The sequence below is a fragment of the Corvus hawaiiensis genome, chromosome 3, assembly GCF_020740725.1.
Source record: "Corvus hawaiiensis isolate bCorHaw1 chromosome 3, bCorHaw1.pri.cur, whole genome shotgun sequence".
NCBI lineage: Eukaryota > Metazoa > Chordata > Aves > Passeriformes > Corvidae > Corvus > Corvus hawaiiensis.
In genome coordinates this window covers 106,449,811-106,473,297 of record NC_063215.1, presented here as the reverse complement: position 1 = coordinate 106,473,297, position 23,487 = coordinate 106,449,811, and the positions used below count along the sequence as shown (strand labels likewise).

At 49.9% G+C, this 23,487-nt stretch overlaps 1 protein-coding gene and 3 long non-coding RNA genes across 4 annotated transcripts; all 4 read right to left on the bottom strand.

The window, feature by feature from the left end:
• Positions 1-2,644: 2,644 nt before the first annotated feature.
• On the bottom strand, positions 2,645-10,898 carry LOC125322366 (TOG array regulator of axonemal microtubules protein 2-like). The gene is made up of 5 exons (XM_048296019.1): positions 10,867-10,898; positions 9,807-9,910; positions 6,882-7,086; positions 5,482-5,698; positions 2,645-2,880 (listed from the first exon to the last, which is right to left on the bottom strand). The coding sequence occupies exons 1-5, from the start codon at positions 10,876-10,878 to the stop codon at positions 2,645-2,647; spliced, it is 774 nt and encodes a 257-aa protein (XP_048151976.1). The 5' UTR covers positions 10,879-10,898.
• Positions 10,899-10,944: 46 nt separating this feature from the next.
• On the bottom strand, positions 10,945-13,859 carry LOC125322579. The gene is made up of 3 exons (XR_007202103.1): positions 13,818-13,859; positions 12,165-12,317; positions 10,945-10,984 (listed from the first exon to the last, which is right to left on the bottom strand). It is a non-coding gene; the product is annotated as an uncharacterized LOC125322579 (long non-coding RNA).
• Positions 13,860-14,012: 153 nt separating this feature from the next.
• LOC125323926 lies at positions 14,013-20,028 on the bottom strand. The gene is made up of 5 exons (XR_007202709.1): positions 20,001-20,028; positions 18,754-18,915; positions 16,615-16,747; positions 14,814-14,919; positions 14,013-14,053 (listed from the first exon to the last, which is right to left on the bottom strand). It is a non-coding gene; the product is annotated as an uncharacterized LOC125323926 (long non-coding RNA).
• Positions 20,029-20,042: 14 nt separating this feature from the next.
• On the bottom strand, positions 20,043-22,613 carry LOC125323925. The gene is made up of 3 exons (XR_007202708.1): positions 22,582-22,613; positions 21,102-21,190; positions 20,043-20,151 (listed from the first exon to the last, which is right to left on the bottom strand). It is a non-coding gene; the product is annotated as an uncharacterized LOC125323925 (long non-coding RNA).
• Between the last annotated feature and the right edge of the window lie 874 nt (positions 22,614-23,487).

Here is a 23,487-nt window from a genome sequence, read left to right as displayed (position 1 = left end):
CAGCACACTGGAGCAGCAGAAACCTTGGCTTACCTCATCTCCTGGGACTCCTGGAAATCCAGCTGCGGAGAGCTTGGGACAGACGGTCTCTGTGAGCAGAGACGCTGCCGCACTGCTCACAGGGGGACTCACTGCCTTGCGTATTGGGGGGATCAAAGGTGGTCCCAATGATCCCTTCTTCATATCCCCAACACTGGAACACAGCAAGGAAGCCTGCAAAGAGTAGAACACAGTACTCCTCAGATCAAGCATCCAGCCTTGCCCCCATTCATGCCTGAAGACATTTAGCCATGCTCTTAGCTGAGACCTGGCAGAAATGTCAAACTGATGGAGCAACTTGGTCTAGGACAGGGAATGGAAAGGGAAGTGGTGAGGGAGAGGCCATGTCCCACATTTGCCACCGCTATCCCTGTGCTCACTTCTCTGGAAATGTGGCTACATTCCCAGATGGCATGCACATGTTTGGCACCAAGATGTTCTGCAGTGCCACTGCCTCCACTGGCCTTCTGGATTGTATGGGAATGGCCTTGGATCCCTATTCTCTCCCTGTCCCTAAAGCACCTAACAGCCAGTGCGGATCTCCAGCCAAGTCCCCACAAAGCCATCCTGCAGGATGTCCAAACCTGCTTTTCTCAAGCCCCTCATTTCTGCTGCTGCTTCCCTTCCCTCGTACAGTTCCCCAGCAGCCTTTGAGCCCCGATGCTGCTGAGCTCTGGGCATGCTCGGTGCTCTCCAGCTCCCACACATCCATCATCTCAGGCTCACTGGCATTTAGGAAGTTCTGCTGAGCTCCCTGCCCTGCTGCTCTCTGGGAGGCCTCTGCCTGCCCAAGTTGCTCCAGGGCCCCCATGCCATGTCCAGCAAGCGGGGTGGAGGCAGCGGGGGCAGATGCACACCCTTCCTTAGTATCCCATTGTCCCTGGCACAGCTAAAGAGCCAAATCAGGCCCTGTTCAAACTTCAGTGGAAGGATCAGTTCCTCTCAGGGATACGCTGGGCTCTTTCTCAGCAAGGCTGGAATCAAGTACACAAGCCTTGGGTTGGACATTCTGTTTACCAAAGCTGTTGTTCAACTGCCTCCTCCTGCACCCCACGGCAAACCCAAAACAACTGCAGGTCCTGGCCCTGCTGCAAAGGCAATCGTGGGGGTGGGCTCTGGGCTGCTCTCCCCATGGCCACCTGCCATCCCTTCCCTCTGGACAAAGCCATGCCAGAATGCACAAAGCTGCCCAGAAGCTGATGAAGTCTAGAAATAGCATCAGAGACAACTGGGCACAAGGGCATGGCTGTACAACTCAAAAGCTGACACAACCTGGAACTGACTTTGCAGGACTGCCTGTTCCAGCAAACACCTTTCTCCGTCCAAACCGGACACAGCTGACAGAAAACACCACCAAGACACAGAGATGGTTCACACATACCCGTAGTTTACTAAATATAGAAGGATTGGTTCACAAGATTGGCCAACTTCAGCTGCTCTGACTGCCTGTTGGTGTTTTCTCAGCCATAAGACAGAGCAGGAGCCACAAGAGAGCCAGAAACCATTCAAAGACCTCCCCTGCTATTGATACCCGCTGAGGACATGAAGCCTTCACTACACACCCACTGCAAAGACAGCCTGAAGTGCAGTGTCCTGCTGAGCTCTCCCTTTGCTCAAGCTGCTTCCCTGGCCTCACACCACAGCAAAAGGTCTCCGAGCTCTGCCTACAGCACATAAACTGGAAATCCACCAGACAGGACTTAGGTTGGTGTCCTTACCATATGTCCTTTTCTCTCTGAACTCAGCTCCTGCTTTTTTCTCCTGTCATCATCATTGCCGGTGACATTTTTCCCATTCTCCTGCTCTCTGCTCCTTATTTTGTTTGTGTTAGAAGAAGGAGAGCTCTTCTGGATGGGAGGCAATGGCTTGGAGGGAAGGAGCATAGAGGGAGATTCCACGGTAAACTTCTTCGCAAGAGTGTAGCCAGTCAGTCCTGTAAAATGGAAACACAAAATATAACAGAGGCCACAATGACAACATAAAGCCTCTGAAGCTACAATATTTCATGTGAGAGATTCCCTGGAAACTTCTAAAGAGCTGCACAGGGAAACATGCTCCTGCCAGCAGCCACTTGAGGCAGACCAGGGAGACACCCTGACCCACTTGCACAGAGCCAGCACAGGAACAGCCTGGCCTCTGGGCTGCCCTGGGACAGCAGGGAGCCCAGAGGCCTGTGCTTTCCAGGAATGGCTCAGCTGCACACGCACCCTCCTGCTCCTCTCCCGGCCCCACAGCTGAGCAGCCCTACAGCTCCACGGGGCACTGGGAGCAGCACAGCTCAGTGCAGGGGGCACATGCAGGGCAGAACTGTTCCCTGGCAATGTGCCCAGGCTCTCTAGGCTGGCACAAGAGCCTTCCTCCCGCCAGAGAGCGGCCCAGCTCCCGCCTTACCTCTTTGTGAGGCTGAGCCATGCTCAGCCTTCACCTTGTCCTCAATTGGAAGTTGCTTCAGGCACCCCATGCCACGACTAGGAAGGGGGGTGGAGAGAGCGGGGGCAGGTGCACACCCTTCCTTTGCATTCTGTCCTTTTTGGCACAGCTAAGAAGTCACGTCCGGAGGTGTCCAACTCAGCACTTTGTCATCTTCCTGCAGGTCATTGAGCCTTCACCAGCCCAAAATGTCGGAGAGGTTTTCCCGCACATGCGGAGGCTGGCTGGCAGCATGCTTCCTCAGCTTGGCGCCCATCACCTTGTAGAGGGTGCAGGCAAGCTTGGTGACCACAGTGCGGACATTGACGCTTCGGACAGGCAGCGCCTTGTTCCCCAGGAAGGACCAGAGCACGGGCAGGGCGTAGCGCTGGACGACTTCGGGGCTCCTGGGATAAACCCATGCCACAAGCGCTGCCGGAAGAGAGACGCAAACTTCTTAACCACCAGCCTTAATGCAAACAAGGATCTACCTCTAGTTGTGATTTTGGGAGTCTCTCTGGCTAAGATCAGTGAAATAACAGTGAGAGCCCCATGATCCAGAAATGGGCAAAGCAGCTGAACATCCCCAAAACAGAACCACCAAGCCCTCAGGACTAATTTCTCCAGATCCGAGCCTTGTACCTGTGGCAGACTTCACACCTTTACTAAATCATTCCACAGTCTGTTTCTGGCATGATGAATGACCAAAATGTCAAATTGCTGTTTATTTCCATTTAGAAGTTGTCTAAACCCACTGCTGAAGGTTTGAAAGGCACTTTAGAGAGGAAATTGAGAGATTTCTAATAAAAAGGATGACTCCGTTTTTGTGACCTGGCTTAATTAGCAGTGGATTTAGACCCCGCTAAAGCAAGGCTATAAATAAAGCAAGGCTATACACTGTCTTCTCTAGCATATATTGAGGTTATCATTTTTCCATCCCTTGGCTATTGCTGACATAGCAAGCTCCTCTGAGCAATCAATTATCAGCTGCATTTGGAGCATTTTGGGCAGCGCTGACATAGGAAGACCCTGACTGCACACCCTGAAATGCTCAGTCCAATGGCACTTCCACAGCACAGGCAGGGAGCCTCAGCACTCTGCTTCTGCCCCTCTGCCCCCAAAGGCTGCCTTGCACAAAATCCGTGCCTCTAACATGTGTGCTGAGTTTGGACCTAAGCTGTGACCCCCAGGCACTGCAGGCTTCCGCCTCAAAACTTTCCAAGAGCAAAGCAAGAATTCTGTGAGGACAAAACAAACCGATCCCCTGAAACAGCATTTGCCACCATTTTCCCTAAAGGATCAGAGCTGTCCCTGAGCTTCCAAGAGAGGAGCCAGCTTGGGAATTTTTAACCCCTCCCTTTCCTGGAGGCAGCTTCTGAGATGCCCCAGTGAGAGCTCAGCCCCGAGGCCGAGTGCCGCCCCCATCTCAGATGCTGCACACCTCTGCAGCAGCCAGGGAAAACCTGCCCAATACACCTTCCATGGGTATTGGGCAGGAGGGACAAGCTCAGCACCTCCTGATTTGGAGGAGCCACTCTAGTGTCTATTCACTGGCATTCCCTGTAAATTCTGCCTCGGAAGACCTCTTGCCTTAGAAGGGGAGGCCATACCTGAGAGATGCTCCGTGACATCCAGCAGAGCTTGGCCCTTCAGTTCACTCCTGCGGTGGCTGAACTCTTTCATCAGGGATACTTTATCTACAAGGGAAACACACATTTCTGCTCTCTCTTCTGAGGTCATAAGAGAAAGGACAGTGGGGAGGGAAAGGGCAGGGGCAACTACATTTTGCAAAAGAAAGGAAATTCCTGCCGATTTTTGAATCCTTTTCTTCTTTCCTTCCAGCCTACTTGGGAAGATTTTAAATTCCAAAAGAAAAGCTCTCCTTTCACATTTTAAATCCAAAGTTGTCTGCTGTACCAGGAGCTATGTTAAACATTTCACATCAGGGACCTCAAGACTTCAATCACACGTAAGCAGTGAAAAGGTTTTGCATCCCAGAGCTTTGCAGAGGTGATCTTCTCTCTCCCCTATGGAAAAGGGTGAGAAGGCTCCAAAATGCACACCTCCATTCCCACCTGAAGGATAAGCTGTTTTTAAATTGTCAGGTTACCTGTGTGGATCTAGGGACAAGACTCCAAGTTACTCATACAAGAGCTATTAGTGCTCAGTGCCTCAGTAGCCTGTGGGGTTCTGTAACATCTGTGAAATCAGATCTTGGCAGAGAGACTGGAAAATGAACTGATTTCCCAATACTTGACCGGCGTATGTATTTTGGTTTTTCTTGCGCCTATCTGTTGCGGTTTTGGGGGTCTCGTTTGAATTTAAACACTGTTGCCTGCATTGGCCTGCAAGCCTCGAGTCCTGCCACTCTAATAAGCCAAGGCAAGCTTTTCCTGGAGACAGAACGTGTGTGGGATGAAGTTTGGTCCCTCACAGGGTCACAGGGCTGGCAGTGACAAAGCAGGCAATCTGCTTCATTGGGAACCACTACAGAGCTACACCCCAGTGTGGGTTTCAGTAGCAGGGTATTATTAAGAGCTCCTTTCCTGCATGAGATACAAAAAGGAGGTCCCAAATGATCTTCATGCAAGCATGCAGTAAAGAACTGATCCTGCTGTCCTAATGAAGCTAATGCCTATGATGTGGAGCCTTCCAGGAGGCTGCTCTGCAGAGGTTCTGATGTGCCGGTGTCCCTTCATGCCAACAGCAAAGCTATTCATTTGGGAAGTCAACTGGGGCCCAGGCAAACTCCAAAAATCCCTTTGGCCCTGAATTCCAGCAAAGCTGTAGTCCAGCACTTCCTCTTCAGACAAGCAGCACAGAGCCAAGGGCTCCTGGGACTTTTGGGAAATGCTGATGCACATTCAAGCCTGGTGGAGGACTGGTGCGTAAGGACTGCACCTGCACAGCTTCTGGTGGATGTCAGCTGGAGGTTTCCACAGACAACAACAGCTGTCAAGGCACTCAGCGTTCTCTTGACTCGCAGAGGCAGAGACACACTTGAGGAGAGTCCATGCCAGGGCTCAGCCTTACCTAAGTGAGCCATGGATTCTTCCAGCGCTTTCACAGCTGCGGCATAAACCCCGGGGTCCTTTGAGTTTAGGTTGTTTGTTATTCCTTCAACCAGACAGATGATCACCGGGTTTAAGCCATCTTTCAGGATGCCTACGATTTCAGCCAGCACGTCCAGCGCCTTCTGCTTCACTTTCTTGTGCGTATCACCAAGTCTCGGGACAAAATAATCAAAAATCTGTGAAGAGAACAAACAACATGAAAGCTGGATTAAAATGTCCTTGTTTGAGGAAGGGACGCAGAAGTGAGCACTCAGCAATGTAAAAGATGAAAGTGATCCTTCCTGTCAGGTCAGCACTTGCTTGCACAATTTCCCTGTTTTCCTGTGGGCCGCTCACTGGAATGGTTGCGCAACCTCATGCTGGTTGAAAGATTTTCATATATTTTGAAGAGCTTTGGGTGGGGACAGAATAGTTCCTATGGTGTTTCTCTCCACATTTCAGTCATTAAATTCATCCCATTTATTGATGCAAAACGGTATCTTTGCTTTCGAAGTATGGAACCAGATATTTACAATGCCCCTTTTTCTACACAGTTGCCTCAAGTTCTGAGGGCAGTTACGATTTTGCCAAAACTATGGCTGGAGGAGATCCAGGTTTTGTTCCATCTGTCTCAGAACCTGTGTCTGGAGAAGTGCAGGGCTCTGATCAACTCTTCCAGGATCCAGACCAATTGTCTACCCAGCAGGTAGACTTCTGAAATTTAATGTGCTGGACCGCTCTCATTAGAGCAGGTTCAGTCCCTTGACAGCCACATTATCAGGCACCATTTTCTGGACAAAGGGAAAAAGCAGCTACTGGGAGGAGAAGGAAGAGATCTGTCCCTAGCCATTTCCCTCCTTTTCCAAAGAGAAAAAAGACCCCCCCAAGAAGGGTGAGCACCGTCTTTACCAAGAGGACTAGGGATGCCGATGGAAACGAGTAACCAGAGTTGTGCCTGTGCAAGACAAGTCGGAGTTTACAGAAGTATCCTTTTAAAAAAAATTGGTTTAAACCTGCCCAGCCTGATACTTCTCTTCCCCATCCAAACCCATTTTTTTGTCTGGAGAATAATTGCCACGCTTTCAGTGGCTGGATTCCCTTCACTTAACCCAAGTGGGAGTAGGAGACAGCAGAAGTTACACCAGCAGAAAACTCTGTCCTCCTCTGATGAACAGCATCAATAGGCACCTGCCAGACAAATACATCTGGACCGAAAGAACTTGTCCTGAAGCGTGGACCTGAATTAAATATTTCAGGGTAAGAGGCACCAGCCTGTCCCACACAGCCAGGATGTAGTGCCAAGACACACTGAATTAACTTGCCTGCTACAGGCTTGGGAAAGGAGCTAAAGGAAAGGAACAATGAAGACACCCTACATACTTGGACAGTGTTAGTGGAGACGAGCTGGGGGCTGCTTTTGCACAGGTCTAGGAGGAGTGCCACTCCTTCCATCCGTGTCTTAAACTCCTTGGCTTCCAGGAGATTGTACAGCTTCTGGAGCGACTCCGTTTCTTCCACAGCCGGAGGTAACGTGACCTGGGCTTTTGGGCGGCGTAGGAGGCGTCCATCAGAGGTAGACTTCACCCTGTTGAATAAAACCAAATGCGGACCTGTTGGTGATCATACCTTCAGTTAATTGTGAGCAGAACATCTTGGGGAGGTTTCCTAATGATGTGATTTCAAGCTAGAAAATCCTGATCTGAAAAACAACGGGAGACCTCATGACAATCTGTCATGGGTTAGCAAGCATAGTCCCGGAAGTGATGTTCTTGCAAAGGAGTGCTTACAGCTCCTTCTGTGACCTGACAGAACCTATCAGCTGGCCACTTTGAATATGGACAATTCTTTAAGCCACTTAAAGTTGTGACCGCCTCTGTGATCCACACTTAAGAACAGGAAACCCCGAGGCAGACTCTCTCTGTCTTGTTTCCGGTGCTGGGACAGGTGGCTGCGGGCCCCGTGTGGGGGCCAGCGGGCCCGGCCCAGGCCCTGCTCAGGCCAGGCCGGGTCGGGCCACGGCCATCCTGGAGCCGACGGGCCCTGTTCCACCCGCGGAACCCCCCCCACAGCAGGGCTGTGGGCAGCCGGAGCGGCTCGGCTCCCCCTCTCCAGAGCTGCCAAGATTCAGCTAAAGCTGCACGGCTGTCTGGCAGAGGTCATGTGACCAACAGCGATAAGCCACATTCCAGCTGCAAGGCCTAGGTGAGATTAACCCTTTTAGTGCTATGAAGAGCTGAAAACCGGAGGGAAGTGAAAGAGGAGATGCTTAAAGCTGAAATTCTGTTGTGAAGCTATGATCGATCAGAGTACCTGCTGTAATTTCATGAAGGCATGGGGGGTGGAGCATTCAACTTGTACTTGTGAGCAAAAGCACCTGCGCTGAGATAAGCAGATGCTGACGCAGCTGTAATTTCATGAGAAGTTTGAACAGGGAGAGATGGAAGTGATGAGGACTTTTGCTCCAAATGGAAAAGGAGAAAACCTCAGGTCCTAGAGATGCTCCCAGAGATAGTTCTAAAGAGGAAGATGAGGAAGACCCTTTGCTTCCAGGGAAGGAGAAGGGCCTCTATTCTTAGAAATGAAATACTCCCAGAGATGGGTGAAGAGAACTTTTGTTTCTGAACGGCTCAACCTTAAAATTTTACCCCAGCAATTCAAGAGTGGACCCTCGAAAGCAGTTGTGGGAAAAGCTGCAAGACGGGGGAAGGGACTCACATGCAAGCAGAGAACCAACCCGGGTGGCTGGCTCCTTGCGATAATGTTTTCATAGCATGGGCAAGAGACTCCTCTTCCTAAATGGACTGAACAAGGTTATTATGGAAGTGGTAAACAGACTGAACATCTCAAGGGCTGTCTTTTTACATTATCACTGCAAGAAGGGAGAAAGGCAGGGGGGAGGAGAAGTGTTCTGAAGGCGTGGTATGACTTTTTTTTTCTTCTTTTAGGTCTGTTAATAAACTTCTTTCTATTCTTTCAAGTTTGGTGACTGCTTTGCATTTCTCCTAATTCTTATCTCACAGAAGGTAAATAGTAATGAGTATTTTGGACCAAACCACTACACTAAATTGGTGTTTCTGCCTGGTTACAAACCAAACCCGCTACACAATCATTACAGGAGACAATCTGCAAGCAACATTCTCACCAGTGCTTACTCAGGAAAACCAAGGATGAGATGCATCTCACTTATCTCCAGACGGCTTCCCAGGTACACATGTCGCACTGCTTTGTGAAGAAAGAGAGACGCTACTTCCATGTTTAAATGCCTCATCATGAGGGAGGTGTGCGTCTTATAATAAGGAAACTCATCCCTCTGGAGAAGTGTCTCTACAGCAGGCATGACAATCTGGAAAAGTAGCTCAGATGCATCTGAACAGATGGATAGGGGCATATCTGAAGGATCCAGAAAATCCGTAACAGGGATAAAAACAGAAGCCAGACATCCCAGCACTACGCTCACATGATTGCTTCCCTAGAGACTAGATCCACAGCTTAACAAACCCACTGGGAACAACTCTCTTGAGCATGGGAAGATCCTGACTACGCTACTGAGGCATGTGGTCACTCTCCTGCCAGCGCTGAGCATGACAGAGCTAAATAAATCCCCTCTGTTATCAGAGGACAACAGGTACAAGTAGCTCTCCCACTGGCAGGAAGAGACAGCAAGGACCAAATTCCTGTCTCAAATGCTGATTGCAGCACAGGGGGAAATAAACCAAACATGCTGTCCATCAAGCAAACAGTATGAAGGACAGGAATGTCAAGACAAAACGTCCACATTGAGACACCTGTTGACCAAAGTTGCTCAGGAACTGGCTTGCTACTTACTACTCATCTTGGTACTGTCTGAGGGTAAGAAAACCATGACTCAGGAAGGCCAAACCACATGCATGGGAAGTGCTATTTTGGGGAACGGCATCTTGCTTCTAGACTGGGACTTCTCATCAAAACACCCATCCGAAAAAGACTGCTCTCAGAGGAAAAAAACCCTGCTTGAATTTACTTGTCCCAAGTGAGGCAGCGGAGACATGGCCCTCTCACAGCCTCCACAGCACTGTCCTTGCCACTGCACTGGATCTTCTGAGCTGCAACCAATGGGTGTCTTTTTGTCGCCCATTTTTTGTGGAAACCCTTCCAGAGAAGTTGTGTTCAGCGTAATGCAGAAGGAGACATTTTTTATGATAGAGCATTTGTAGGGAAAGGAAACAATCTCTGGCACAGGTCATCTCCACCAGAAAGATTTTCCTGAGGAAGAGACATGTAAAGCTTGCCACGTGCTTTGTCACATCTAACTAAAGTGCTCAGTACCGTTTACTAGAAGGCAATGTGGCCTGGGGCTTCTTCGAGCCATCGCTCCTCTTCTTCACAGGCTTCTCGACAGATGGGTGTTCATCCTTCTGCGTTTCCATCCCCTACAAAGGCATAAAGAAACCCCATGGATCTTTAGAATGTAAAATAGGAAATTACCTGTTTAAAACACAACTTATAACCAGGATCACTGCTACCAAGGCTTGGGCAAACCTTTCCGAACTTACAGAAGGAAACAGGCCAGAGGTTCAGTGATGCCAACTCTTTGTTTTCAATAGCCCAAGGCAGGTTATGGCTGCTACCATACTGAGCAGCAGTCTAAAATCCCCAATTCATTCCTCTTGAGCATAAATGGGAATAATGCAAACTGGTAGGGAACTAATGCTCTTAAAGGAAGCTGCAGAAAAATTTGGACTCTTTGGAGGTTGGCCCATTGTGTTGGAAGTTGATTTGGTTCCACACTCACTCTCCCTGGTGCTGCACAAAGCCACACTCCCTTCTATAACGTAGGTAAAAAGAATAAAAAAATAACCCAGGCAAACAAATGATTTTCCTCTGGATGCTGCTGAATTCACCAAGCTTCTTCCAGCTGCACAGGGCATGACAGCAGGGCAGTATTCCCAGAAGACAGATAGTAATTGTAGGAATTGGGATTGACTGGGACATCTTTTGAATATTTGGAAATTTTCTTGGCACTACTGCTTCCTGTGTCTTTTGCAAAGACTCTGTTATCTCCAGAAGCACTGTTCTCACTTAATTGCGTCACTGGGGGCAGAGTAGGGATAGTGGGGTGGGGGGTTATGCTTAAATGTAAACCCATTTTCTCCTCTTTCCCTTCCCTGTTTGTGGCCAATATACAAAATATCCAATACCCCACTTTTCCCCTAATATTATCAATTCCTTTGTGCTCTGCAGATGAACAGGCTACGGATCAACAGTTCATTCCCAGGAGCAAAATGATTTGGCAGAAAAGGAATGAGATAAGATTAGGTATGTTTGATCTCATATCAGCAGTGGCAATACTTGCACAAAGGAGACATTTCTCCTACCAAGCACTTACTTTCTTCTTCATTCTTGTCAGAATATCTTCCAGGTCACGGGTGGAAAGAGATTGTTCCAAAAGCCTTTTAAATTTTTGGTGATTCAGCATCATTTTCACCATCTCCTGTCCATAATGCCTAAAACAAGAAAGAAAGAAAGAAAGAAAGAAAGAAAGAAAGAATAGAAGGTGAACAAACAAAGGAGGAGCATTAACAGAATAAGCTGATACCTTAAACTCAGCAGCTGCCATACCTGCATGAGAAGGCATTACCTACTCAGCAAAGAGAGAGATTTACCTCCACTTGGCACTGCACAATGCTGTCAGCTGAACACAAGAGGCAAGAGGAGAACATGGGGCAACAGAAAAATACAATCTCACTCTGAAACTGTGGGTGCGCTTCTGTGGCATCGAAGGATCCCAGGGAACAAGCAAAACACCTCTGCTTTGAGTCAGAGCTTATTAGCAGTGTCTTGCTGCCATTGCACAGTAATTTGCCTTTCTTTAACTGGCAGGGAAGCCAGGACCAAATGCCTCATGCTTGCTTTTGATTATTCTATACCATATGTATGCACAGGGACAGCTAGTTGCTCATGCGTTCTTGGCAGCTATTAATGGGAATTGAATCCTCAAAGTGAGGGGATTTGGGTGGTTTGGGTTGATTTTGCCACTAGGAAACCACAGTTTTCTTCAGGAAGCAATTTGGAGGTCATTCAGCCACAGATAAGAGCATTACAGAAATCTGCAGAAGAGGTTTAGAAAGACTGAATACATTGGCTAAAGACCCCGGGAATATTTCTAGGAAAGTCTTAAGTTAATGAGAAATAGATGTATGCGATCCTTCAGTGATGAACATTAGCCAACATTTTGGCTTTGTCTTGTGCACCTAAGGCCAAGCAAAACTGTTTGACTGGCTCATCTGATGGCTCTTTTGATCTCAGGAAAGAATCATTCAAGTCCCAGGAAGTTGGCAATGCTCCCTCTTGCGGGACAACCTCAGGTTCCCCAGCACAGTCATTTCCCCAGACAAGCCAGGGCAGTGGTCACAGCACCAAGCCTGACAGAGCTCAAGAAGCCTTTGGACAATGCTCTCGGGCACATGGAGTGACTCTTGGGGGGCCCTGCACACAGGCAGGAGCTGGACTCGATGACACTGATGGGTCCCTTCCAATTCAGCGTATTCCGTGACTCTGTGAACCTCATCCACACAGTGAGGGAACTTAATATTTCCTTTAGCTTCCACTCTTTTGTGGTTTTGCCCTTTACAGCCAGACACCCAACAGTTTTCCTGTTTTAGGAGGTGAAATGAAGATCATTACCTTGTGTCCTTGTGACAGTCCTGAGCAAGCGTCCCTGCCGCGTGCGCCAGCCTCTCAGCCCTGGGCGTTCCTGCGAGCTTCGTGACTCCAGTTTTCTCCATCAAGGACAGGAGGAGTTGGGCCGCGCACTTCCGCACCTGGACGTGGCGGCTCCTGGGAAGAAGAGAGCGGACACTGGGGCACAGGGAGCAGAGGGACACAGCGCAGGCCTTGGCCAGAGCATGCTCCCTGTCATTGCTGGGGGAAGGAGGCCTGGGTTCTCCCTGACACTTGGGACACCTGTAGAAGGTTCTGTCCGCAGAGAAACACAAAGTTAGCACTCTACAGAAGGACTGCCTGCAAGCAAGAGTGAGGAATTCAGTCTCCCTGCACTATCTGATACTCAACGTCTTTCCCCAAATTCACTCTGAGAAAGAGGGAAATTAAAGACAACCCAGGCTGACCCATCAGGAGCCAGCCACTACACAGACAGCCGCAGCAGGATTGAGGATATTTGCACCCATTTACCCCAAATCTGCAGACCTTGGGAAAGAAACAAATGCAGGGAAAACACGCTGTGGGACATGAAGTTGCAGAATATTCTGCAATGCAGCCAGTTTCTTCTGTGAGGCTTGGCAAGAGATACATCTGAACGTTTCCCCCTTTTCCAAAGCTGAGGAAAGGGTGGCAGTCAGTTTAGCCAGCTTGTCCTGTTCTAGACAGTGTCTCTTGGGGACTATCAGGCCCAGCACCAACACTTAAGGCAGCACCTGCTTCAGCTGTCCCACGGCAGTCGGCCTGTGAAGGTGCCTGTACAGTGATTCATCATCTCAAGGCTAACATGAGACATCAGTTTGAATAGCAAGTGGGCCTCTAAGGCCAGGACAGTCCTACAAGACTCCTCTTGGCAGGAGCTGCACCTGCTGTGCAGGCTGTGCCACACCCAGCACGTTCTCCCCCATGTGCTCCATGCCCCAGCAAGAACCCTCCTTACTTCTCAAGTGAATGGCATAATGAAGATGCATGGTTTTTCCCAAGGCCTCTGTGGTTAGGGCTGTGAAATATCAAAGAGCGCTCACAGCTGCAGTTGCAATTGTCCCTCTTCCCACAAAACCACAGGGCTCTATCCTTAGCCTTTGCAGGCACTTTCACTTGCCCACCATTCACCACATCTAGGCAACTCGGACAGACTGGGAGAACTCCAGGAAGCAGCAGCAAGCTGAGTCAGGGGAGGTTGAGCTTGGATATCAGGAAAAAGTTTTTCACCCAGAGGGTGGCTGGGCACTGGAACAGGCTCCCCAGGGTATTGGTCACAGCACCAAGCCTGAGAGAGTTCAGGAAGCCTTTGGACAACGCTCTCAGGCACATGGTGTGACCCTTGGCGTGTTTGTTCTGTGCAAGGGCAGGAGCTGGACTCGATGAGCCTGATGGGCCCCTTCCAACTCAGCATATTCTACAGCTCTGTGATTCTGTCAACTAAAGGGCTGCATGAGGGCAGAAATAGGTGACAAGAGGAAAGAAGTGAGGTTGATTGGAGAATCAAGTCACTGAGTTCACAGAAGATGCAGGATACAGGACCCTTCCCTCCCACCGTTCCCATTCTCTCTCTCAGCCCTTCTCCCCCCCCACACACAATAGAAGGTGAAGAATATCACTAAGAGAAGAAGAACCTACTGGACTCCACTGTCCATGAGAGCAGTCATTGCTCGTGCAGGAGTCACATGCTCCACCATGACTCCCAGGGTGTGACTGGCTGCTTTCTGAACAAACTCTGGGGAGTTCCACACCATCTGGAGAAGGACCCGAGCAACCTCATCCACCTCCGAGTCCATGTCCTTCTGCAAGGTCACAAAGAGCTCTCCAAGAGTGACGATTGCAGAGTAAGACACCTTTGAGCGAAGGTTGGTCACCTGGGGAAGTCATGAGGGGAAACATAAGAATCACCTTGAAAAGAAAACCAGTTGCCTTAGACAAAAGTCCCAGGAAATGACAACACTTCCCGCTGTGTCCAGGGGAACACAAAAGCACAGGCAGAGCAGAAGAGCACAAGCACAGAAAGGCACTTAACTCTGGCACCTACTTGTGCTAGGCCTCAGGCCTGCTTCCTGCAGGCCTAAAACATATTATTTCACTTAAAGTGTTCTACTTAATTCTTCTGGAATGTCCACTGCTTTGGTTTTAGGCCCTTTTATTCAAAAAACAAAGAAACAAATTAAAGCAAGGGCTGCTCTCAAGCCATAAAGGCACAAGTCATAAAGACAAAAGAGTCATTTGCTCCTGTTTGAAAAAGTAACAGCAGCAGTTGAAGCCCTCAGCCAGGAAACAGAAAACACAGGCTCAAGTCTACAGACTAATTGGCAGTGTTGAATTACAGCTTGGGCAGAGATTTGGACTGCAGCAAATAACATAATTAGTGTCTCCGCTTCTGCATTTGCACGTTGCATTGTAATGGCAGCTCGCTCCAAGAGGAGAGTGTCAGATGCCCGACCTACCAGTAAATAGAGCTACATGTGCACACAGATCCTATAGAGAGCTGACAGACATGAGAAAGATAAGGTCTAGAAACAGAAATGAAGGCAGTTCCTGAGCACACAGGGAGATGAACAAGCACATATCTACTCTACACACCGTGTAAGAAGCACGGAGGACGATTCAGAACAATGTTCTTACCTCGTTGGTAAGTGCCAAGCAAACCTCACGAAGTCTACAAAGAAGGACTTCTGAGTGGGACTCAGCCAGGTGTTTGATGCTGAAGAGTCCCTTCTCCTTCAGCTCCCTGAAAGGCAAGTACCAAAAAGATTGACTTTCTCTCCACCCAAGAACTAGGCAGCACCCTCTGAATTTACCAGGCTGGCGGCTCAGTCAAACAAAGGGAGGTGCTTTTCAAGCAGTACTTGATGAAATCGTGGAACTCGCTGCCACAGGTTGCTGTGGCTGTCAAAAGCATACACAAATCCAAGAGGCAAATAGAGGGCTTTCAGAGTCTTCATTTGTGGCCGTTTAACAAGACAGCCTTTCTGAAGTCTCTGGCACATGAAGTCCCTATGTCAGTGCTTCCTGGAGGCTGTGAGACCGTGCCATGCTGCTGTTTCTTGTCACCTCCCTGTACCTGTCCCTGAGACACAGTCCCACTGGGCTGTGTCTGGGGCATTTTCCTTCTTTGCCAGCCCCAGCAGGCAGTTCAGCAGTGAGAGTCTGCACTGGCACTCTGTAGCTGAGTTTCCACTCTGCAATCTAGGCCTGTCTGTCACCCACTCCACTCCACCTCACACATTCCCCAAGAAAGCAGCAGGATGCCCCAGAAGATTCCACACCCGGGCAAGAACAGCTGAAAGTCTAGCTTTTCCCAAAAGCCCCTACCTAAAACAGCAGCAACATGTTATTTACAAGGTGCAAACAACTCCCTCTCTCAGCACTTGCTTTGGGCAGGACCTGAGCTACAGGAAGGCGCATGATGCATCGGGGCTGCAGCGCAGGGCTGGCGGCCGATGCCACGGGCATCCCTGAGTGTCACCCGGACCCCCCCACAGCTGCAGAAGCTCTCTGCACCTCACAGGGCACCAAACAGAAATGGGGAAGAGAAAGCAGAAGAGACAGGGCAGAGCAAAGGCGACTGCACAAGGAGATGCATTGCAGCAGATTTTTCATGCTTATCCCAGGGTGAATGGAGTCCTTATCCCAGGGTGAATGAAGCATCCAGCAGTGAGTAGATGATAACCCAGACATCAAAAAGACAACCAATATCACCTAACATTTGTGGGGTTATCACCTCTGGGCCTCTACAGGCCTCCTTCTGTCTGTGTCTAAGTTTGGGACACATTGTGAGTATTGACAAAACATCTCAGGCCCATATGAAGCAGTGAGAAGGAAAGAGTTGACTTGCAAAAGTGCAAGATTCCTAGAGGATTTTATTTCTTTTTCCTTCTCTTCTGCCACGAGCCCCTCAGGACTAATGACAGGCTGAGTGACTCTATAGCACAACTCAGTGCATTTCTCAGAAAGAAGAACTCCCTGTAGCTGCTCCTGGGACTCACATGCGGAAGGTCACAGGCAGACCCTGACTCCTGCCACTGCTGCCAGCAGTGGGGCCAGAGACAAATCTTACTCAGTCCCACTGGGCCCCGAGGCACCCAAATCTCTACACTCCAAACTGCTGCCATCCTGCTTCTGGCTTCAGCCAGCAAATCATCTTGTCCCACAGCTTTCTCTCTTCCCTCAAGATTTCCTTTGCAGCCCCACAGAGCAGCAGGCAAAGCGAGGAAACAGCACGGACCTGCTGCAGCTGGAGCACTGCTGCAGACCAAGGCCAAGAAAAGGCTGCTCTCAAATCTTTATCCTCTCTCTGCTCTGGAGTGGTTTCACTGGTGCCCCTCGGCTCTCTCGGCTGCTGGGGCTCAGAGGCACTAGCAAGATGCTCTCCTAACCTACCTTAACGCTAAGAGGGAGACAGAGTGAACGGGGCCTTTCTTACCAGTCATCGCTGCTGAGCAAGGAGAGTGCCTCGAGCAAGGACTGCTGTGGCTCCAAAGAGGCTCCGTCCTTCTGCCCCTTCCCACGGAGCGGCTCCTCTCGGCGCTCGGCACCAGTGGCCGTCTGCGGGGTCACTGTAAGGAGAGGGTCAGCCATGAGCGCTGCAGCCCCGGGCAAGGCACCCCGCCATGGAGCGGCCTGCAGCCCCATCTCCCAGCCAGGCTTCCATGAGGTACAAACTGGCACTGGCTCAGAGAATTCCCTGCTCTCTGGCTCCTTGCTTTCTCCCAGCCCCCCCAGCTGGGCACAGCTCCTTGGCTCAACCTGACAATTGCCCACACAGCGCCAGCTCCCAAGTGCCACAGGTACCACAGCCAGCGGCACGTTCCTGAGGCCGCAGAGCTCCCACTCCCTGTGAGACAGTGCCCACCAGCAGGACTTGCTCCCCACGAGGGACCCCTCAGCTGCCTCTCCTGTCTCAGCGCCCTGATTTCCCCGAGCCCTGAGGACAGAGGCACTCTGCAACTCCCTGAGGAAAGACCTGCAGCTGCCTCGTGACAGCACCAAGCCGAGCCTGAACAAGCGAGTCCTGCTGGGCCCGGCTGAATCCCCTCAGAGCAGCTACCAGGGAACAGCGATACCTGACCCTTCACACCTCACAGCGCCTCTGTTCCCATTGGCTTCAAATATTCTAGACAGAGGGCAGCTGAGTGCACTTACATTTCAGCCTGCTCTTGGGAAGGGAGTAGTTCATGGATTTTGTTCTTTCCAAGCATCATGAATCTTTACTATTTCAATAAAGTACACACTGGCTGTATTTGAAAGATGCTGAGGTGAAATTTGTTTGTCCTCAAATGGACTTGTGTGCACACTGTGCAAGCCTAAGCTTTCTCTTGTGGAAAAATGGAATCTCTAGCCCAGATGGTTGATAAAAAAGCCTTCCAAATGCAAATTGATGATAAGAATACGTAAATACAGATGCAAATTGTTGGCAGACACAATCTCTTGATAGTCAGTTTACAAGGTATGAGAAAATTCAGATGATAAATGCATTTCTTAAGAAACCCACTTGTCATCCAAAGGACTCTTGATCATCAATTTCATGTCATGCACTCAACAGGTCGTTTTCTAATGTGTACAAGGAAACATCTGAGCTGTCTCAAATGATGGAGTTTAAATATTGCACAGAATCTAGAATATTCAGATGGGAGCTATCTGGCTGTCACTGATGTACCCCTGTCACTGCCATCAGTGGTGTCACTGCAGAAGGATGTGGATGTACACATCTATATTCAATAGGAATGGGGAGCCACGTCAGGCTAGTTCTGGTCAATTGTGAGCATGGAAGTAGCATCACTAGAAAAGAGCACTCAAAGTATCATTCCTAGCTCCCTTCTTCTTCTCTCACCCTACTCAGGATCATAGCACAGGCAGGCTGCCCTCACAGGAGAGGCAAGAGCCACTAGGGACTATGTGCTGTGTATTCACTGCAGGCAGCAAACAGCCTGGGAGCACCAGGCAGCCCCTCCTGGCTGTCACCTGCTACACAGGCCGCTGTATTTGGGTGGGGTGACACAGGAGGCGCTGCTTGTTCCCTCTTGGCATTGCAGGCCGTGGGATGGCAGCGGCGAGAAGCCATTGGGCACTTCTGGGAGCAGCAGCACGGCTGCACCAAGTGGCTGACTGCCATGCAGAGACAACCCTTGCTGGGAGAGCAGGAAAGCTGGCTGCAGAGGCAGACAGCAGCACAGGCAGAGGGCCAAGATGGAGAGTGGACAATTGATCGTGGTGGTACTCGTAGGTGCACAGTGAGCACACCCTGCCAGACTGCCCCGAGCTCATCCCTGCAGTTACAGCTGCCTCCTGGCACCAGTGCTGTAGTTTGCTCTATCAGGATGGGCAAAAGCCAGAGCTTAGGTCTTTACCACTACTTTATGCAGCTCAGCTTTCCAATGGATCAATAAGAACCAACTGCTCCAGTTCTGCCGAGCTGGAGTAACTCAAGAGTAGATTTGCTGTTCATTCTCAGCACAGGCTATGAACCCAAGATCCCAGCTGTGGTGGCTGAATCAGGAGGCAGTTTGTGCTCCTTGTGCAAGGAAAACCGGTGCAGGAAAATGCTGCTGTGGAGCAGGCTTACCTGAGGAGCTGCGTGGGAAGCTGCCGTCTCCATGGATGATGGGCTTCTTGGACAGTAAGGGCACGTTGTCCTGCTTCCTCAAGACCTTCTTCTTCAAGGCACTACCAGGGTGTTTCCTCTGCACACTGGAAGCTGTGCCATTGACAGGCGGTAGGCTAAAGCCTGCAGGGACCAAAGAGGAGCTTAGAAGTGGAGGGTGACAATGGAAAGGCCCAGAAAACTTGCTGGAGCTGGGTAACATCTCTTTGTTATCCCAAAGAACTTCAAGTATAACAGTGGCACAGAACCATGGGAAAGTGATCACAGAATCCTAGAAGAGTTTATGTGGGAAGGCACCTTTAACCACCATCTAGTCCAGCCCCCATGAGCAGGGACATCTTCAGCACGAGCAGCTTCCTCAGGGCCCCATCTAACATGGCCTTGAACACCTTCAAGGATCGATCAACAACAGCTTCTCAGGGCAAACTCTTCCAGTGTTTCATCTCCTTCATTATAAAGAAATTCTTCCTAATATCTAATCAAAATCTACCCTCTTCTGGTTTAAAACCAAATTGCAGTGATGCTTCCCCGAAGAAACAAGGAAACCCCAGTATTGCTTTGCTTTTGTTTTCCTGTTTCAGAGGCTGGCTGGGGAAGTTACCAAAAGAAAGCGCAGATAACCTTGCGTGATGCCCTCGGGCTGAGTGCTGCCTCCTGAGGTCCCTGCTGCTGCCCTGGGGCAGCGCACACAGCACTGCAGTCAGAGCCCCTCAGCCCGGATTCAGTCGGCAACGCTGCTTGCTCCTGGGGCTACAACAGAAGCACTGGCTCGGGGCTTCAGCACAGCTCTACAGCACCAGCTCCTCAGCAGGGAGTGGTGGGAGAAGGGTCTCTGGGGTTTTCATTAGAAGGAGTTGAATTTTGTTTCTTCCAGGTTGCACCTTGGTTGAAAAGCATTCTTTTGGACCCACTTTTCCTGGAGGCTGCTATCCAGGAGAGAGTCTGAAGCCCCAGTGTACTTTGCAAGACAGAATTTTACACTCTGAAGGACTTCAGAGGGGAAGGTGGGAAGCTGATATTCTGTTACGGACTCAGTGAGGCCATGGGCAAGACACTTCATGCCTCTCCATTTTTCTTTGGGGACCGGAAATACATCCTATGCAAACTCCCACTCAGATGCAAATGTAACAGCCCCCCAGTCTGAGGGCAACACTGTGCAGAGGGCAAGCAAGTGATCAGAAAGGACCACAGGTGTAGCAACCACTTACTTGCCGCAGCTGCATCCCCGGGGTCAACTCTCTGTGGAGGCAGCTGCAAGGACGTTTCCTTTTCTCTCTCTGTCTTGATCTCTTTCTCCAAAAGCTCCATTGGCATCCGCTCTAAGTTCCTTTGAGCCAACTTGCCCAATGCAGCACGGACCTACATGCAATGGGAATGCATCACAGACTGTAAGCAGAGACACACAAACCAGACACAACATCTCATCAGGAGCACAGAGTCCATAGAGTTCCACAGTCCTTGATGCAGCTCCATGTACATTCCAATGGTTTCTGAAGAATGTCTCCTGTCCTCACCTTGGCAATTACACACAGTGAGGTGGAACGCTTTATTGCCATAACCTCCCACTGCTCCAAGGTACTGTTTCTCAGCCTGTGTCAGGAGGCCCTGCTTGAAGCAAGAAAATCACAGGAGTGCTCCAAGACAGATGAAGAGCCTACGTGATCAGTGAGCAGGCAGTTCCCTTCCTACAGGCCATGGCAGGAGAATAAAAACCATGTGCAATACGCAGCAAGGAGGGGTAAGTAGCTGTTGCTTAACACTCATGGCCAGGAATTGCAGCTGTTTCTCACTTCTGGCTACTGAAGGACTCAGCTGCTCTCGGAGACCGTGAGGCCAAAAAGAGGAGTCACGTGAAAACAAGTTGCAGAAACATTGATGGTAATGCATGGAAAAATTGAGAATGAGAGGGCTGTGAGATACAGAAAGAAAGGTAACCAGGAAAAATCAAACTCTCCCATTTTATTTTGCACCCTTGCTTACATTGAGCATTAGAATCCTTGCTTCTGTGCTTCCCAGGATGCACTTTGCCCACATTCACTGATGTGTAGCTTGCTCTGCCATTCAGAACTTCTCTACAAGGGCCTTTGCACATAAAGAATGCTTCTGGCATGACCTTAGCACCATCTCCAAACCAGTGACCTTGCCACCACTGGAAATAGCCAAGCAATTGCTCTGTAGCTGTCAAATATATTCCCAAGAGAATCCCCACCCCCCAAGAGTGGAAGATTATGATTTTCAGGGACAGTTTGGGCCTAGCACTAAACAGTCACTGGAAAGGAAGTCTGCTCATCCCTGTCCTTATCCCTCACCTTTCCAAAGCCATCCTTCAGGGCTTCGGCACTCGTAAGGCCAGCACTGGTGGGGTGATCCGTCTCCTTGGCCTGGCTCACTGGGAGGCCTGTTAATGGAAGCAAAGGTTCCTGTAAATCTCTGGCACACTTCAAGCCCCCAACAGCGCCTTGCTGGGCAACAGGCAAGACAGCTTCCAGATTGCAGAGCTCTGATAAGACCCAGAGATTGTGTCTGAGAGCAGCAAGCTACATATGCCTAGAACCTCTCCCAATGGATGGGCTACTGCCACAGTGCACTGGCAGCAGACATGGCATTGCTCTGTGGCCAGCAGAATGAAACCTCCTGCATGATGGAGGCCTCAGCCCTGGATGCTGGAGAGCTGCTGTGTTTGATAGAGAAGGGCAGAGACGGAGCTTGCTCTTGACAGAGATTCTTATCTGCCCTAATTCATGCTGATTTTAGTAAACATCTTCTCCCTGGTTCCTAAAAGAACTCCCGGGTTCTAATACCCGTAAGCATTTAGATCAATATTTTCTTCTCTTTGTGGCAATATTTTAGAGGACATGAAAAGAAAAGCTTAGGATTGCAGGAGTGTTAGCAAAACGTGAATTGTGTTCTTGAAACTGGATAATTTGCTTTCCCCGAGGATTTTCATTCTAAACTGTGTGAGATTGGGCCACTTTCAGGCCAGTCTGACTAAAGGCTGATTTTCCTAATGGAAGTGGAACAATGTAGCTCATTCTGAAACACTCTCCAACAGAGCCCTTAAAACTCAGAGGATGAATCACTCTTTACATGGCTTCACAGAGGATTAAATCACGTGGCAGCAAAGTAGCAAAAAACCAATGTCTTAAATCTGGATTTTTTGCCCTGCAAAATGGTCAGCTTAATAATAAAAAAGAGTTAGATATGGGCTTTGAGGAAGGAGGGCTATTCTGGATTGGGGGCAAGGCCTTGGAAGGTAAGAGCATCTGAGAAGTTGACTGGGAAACTACTGACTCCAGGGTAACCTCCTTGGGACCAGTGCAGTCAGTCCCAAGTGCAAAGTGGAGACACAAAATATAATAGAGGCCACAATGACAACATAAAGCATCAGAAGCTACAGTATTTCATGTGAGAGATTCCCTGGAAACTTCTAAAGAGCTGCACAGGGAAACACTCTCCTGCCAGCAGCCACTTGAGGCAGGCCAGGGAGACACCCTGACCCACTTGCACAGAGCCAGCACAGGAACAGCCTGGCCTCTGGGCTGCCCTGGGACAGCAGGGAGCCCAGAGGCCTGTGCTTTCCAGGAATGGCTCAGCTGCACACGCACCCTCCTGCTCCTCTCCTGGCCCCACAGCTGAGCAGCCCTACAGCTCCACGGGGCACTGGGAGCAGCACAGCTCAGTGCAGGGGGCACATGCAGGGCAGAACTGTTCCCTGGCAATGTGCCCAGGCTCTCTAGGCTGGCACAAGAGCCTTCCTCCCGCCAGAGAGCGGTCCAGCTCCCGCCTTACCTCTTTGTGAGGCTGAGCCATGCTCAGCCTTCACCTTGTGCTCCCTGGCAGTGACCCCGGGGGCAGCGCTGCTCAGCTGCCCCTGCCGGGGCTCCTGGGCCAAGGCCCCCTGAGCAGGCTGCGAGCGGAGACCTGCACTGCCAAGGCCGGGCTTCCGCGCATCCGTCTCCAAGCCAAAAAGTTCAGCCAGTTCCCTTGGGAACAGAGGCATCCCAGGTCCTATCACACACCATGAACTCTTTCCCTTCTTCCTCTGGGTTTTTGTTGTAGACTCAGAAGAAGCTGTAGATCAGGTACAAGGGAAGAAGTGAGTTAGTTGAACTCCCACCTTTACAATCACCACAACTAATGGGTGAGGCACTCGAGGGGTTATTTATTATTGAGAAGATCACTTTGTTTTTATTTTTCATGAAACTAGCATCACTATAATTGCTCTGAACTGTATGGAGCTGGCAGGACAGGAGAGAGAGGTTCCACTACTTTGCTTCTGTGCTGCTCATGGCTCATCCACTACTTGGGGATCCCTTTCCTTCCAAACAGTTGGCAACCCACAGGGGTCTCTAGAATTTGACAATTCCACCTAGGAAGTAATTGCTTTCCAAAGCCAGTTTTCAAGGCCTTTGTTTCTGTAACTCCCCCTCAGTTCTTGGTTGGGTTTTCTTGGTGGTTTTTATTTCTCTTTACAACAAAGGCAGTGCTGGGACACAAACAATGGCACCACGTGTTAGAAGCAAAAGAAGATTTGCAATCCCCATTACATGTCCCCACTATTCAAGCAGCCCATATCTGTAGGGAACACATTGTTCATGCAAACGCCCCAGCTTTCTCTGCTTTGTTGCTCCAGGAGTTTATTCCCTGCTTTCCTTCCTGCAGAGACACCCAAACCCAACATAAACATGACCTGCC

Coding starts and splice junctions, on each gene's coding strand:
- LOC125322366 (XM_048296019.1), bottom strand. Junction 5,699..6,881: donor TCTCCACTAACACTGTCCAA/GTATGTAGGGTG, acceptor TTCTCTTCACAG/ATTTTTGATTATTTTGTCCC. Junction 2,881..5,481: donor AGAATCCATGGCTCACTTAG/GTAAGGCTGAGC, acceptor CTCTTCCGGCAG/CGCTTGTGGCATGGGTTTAT.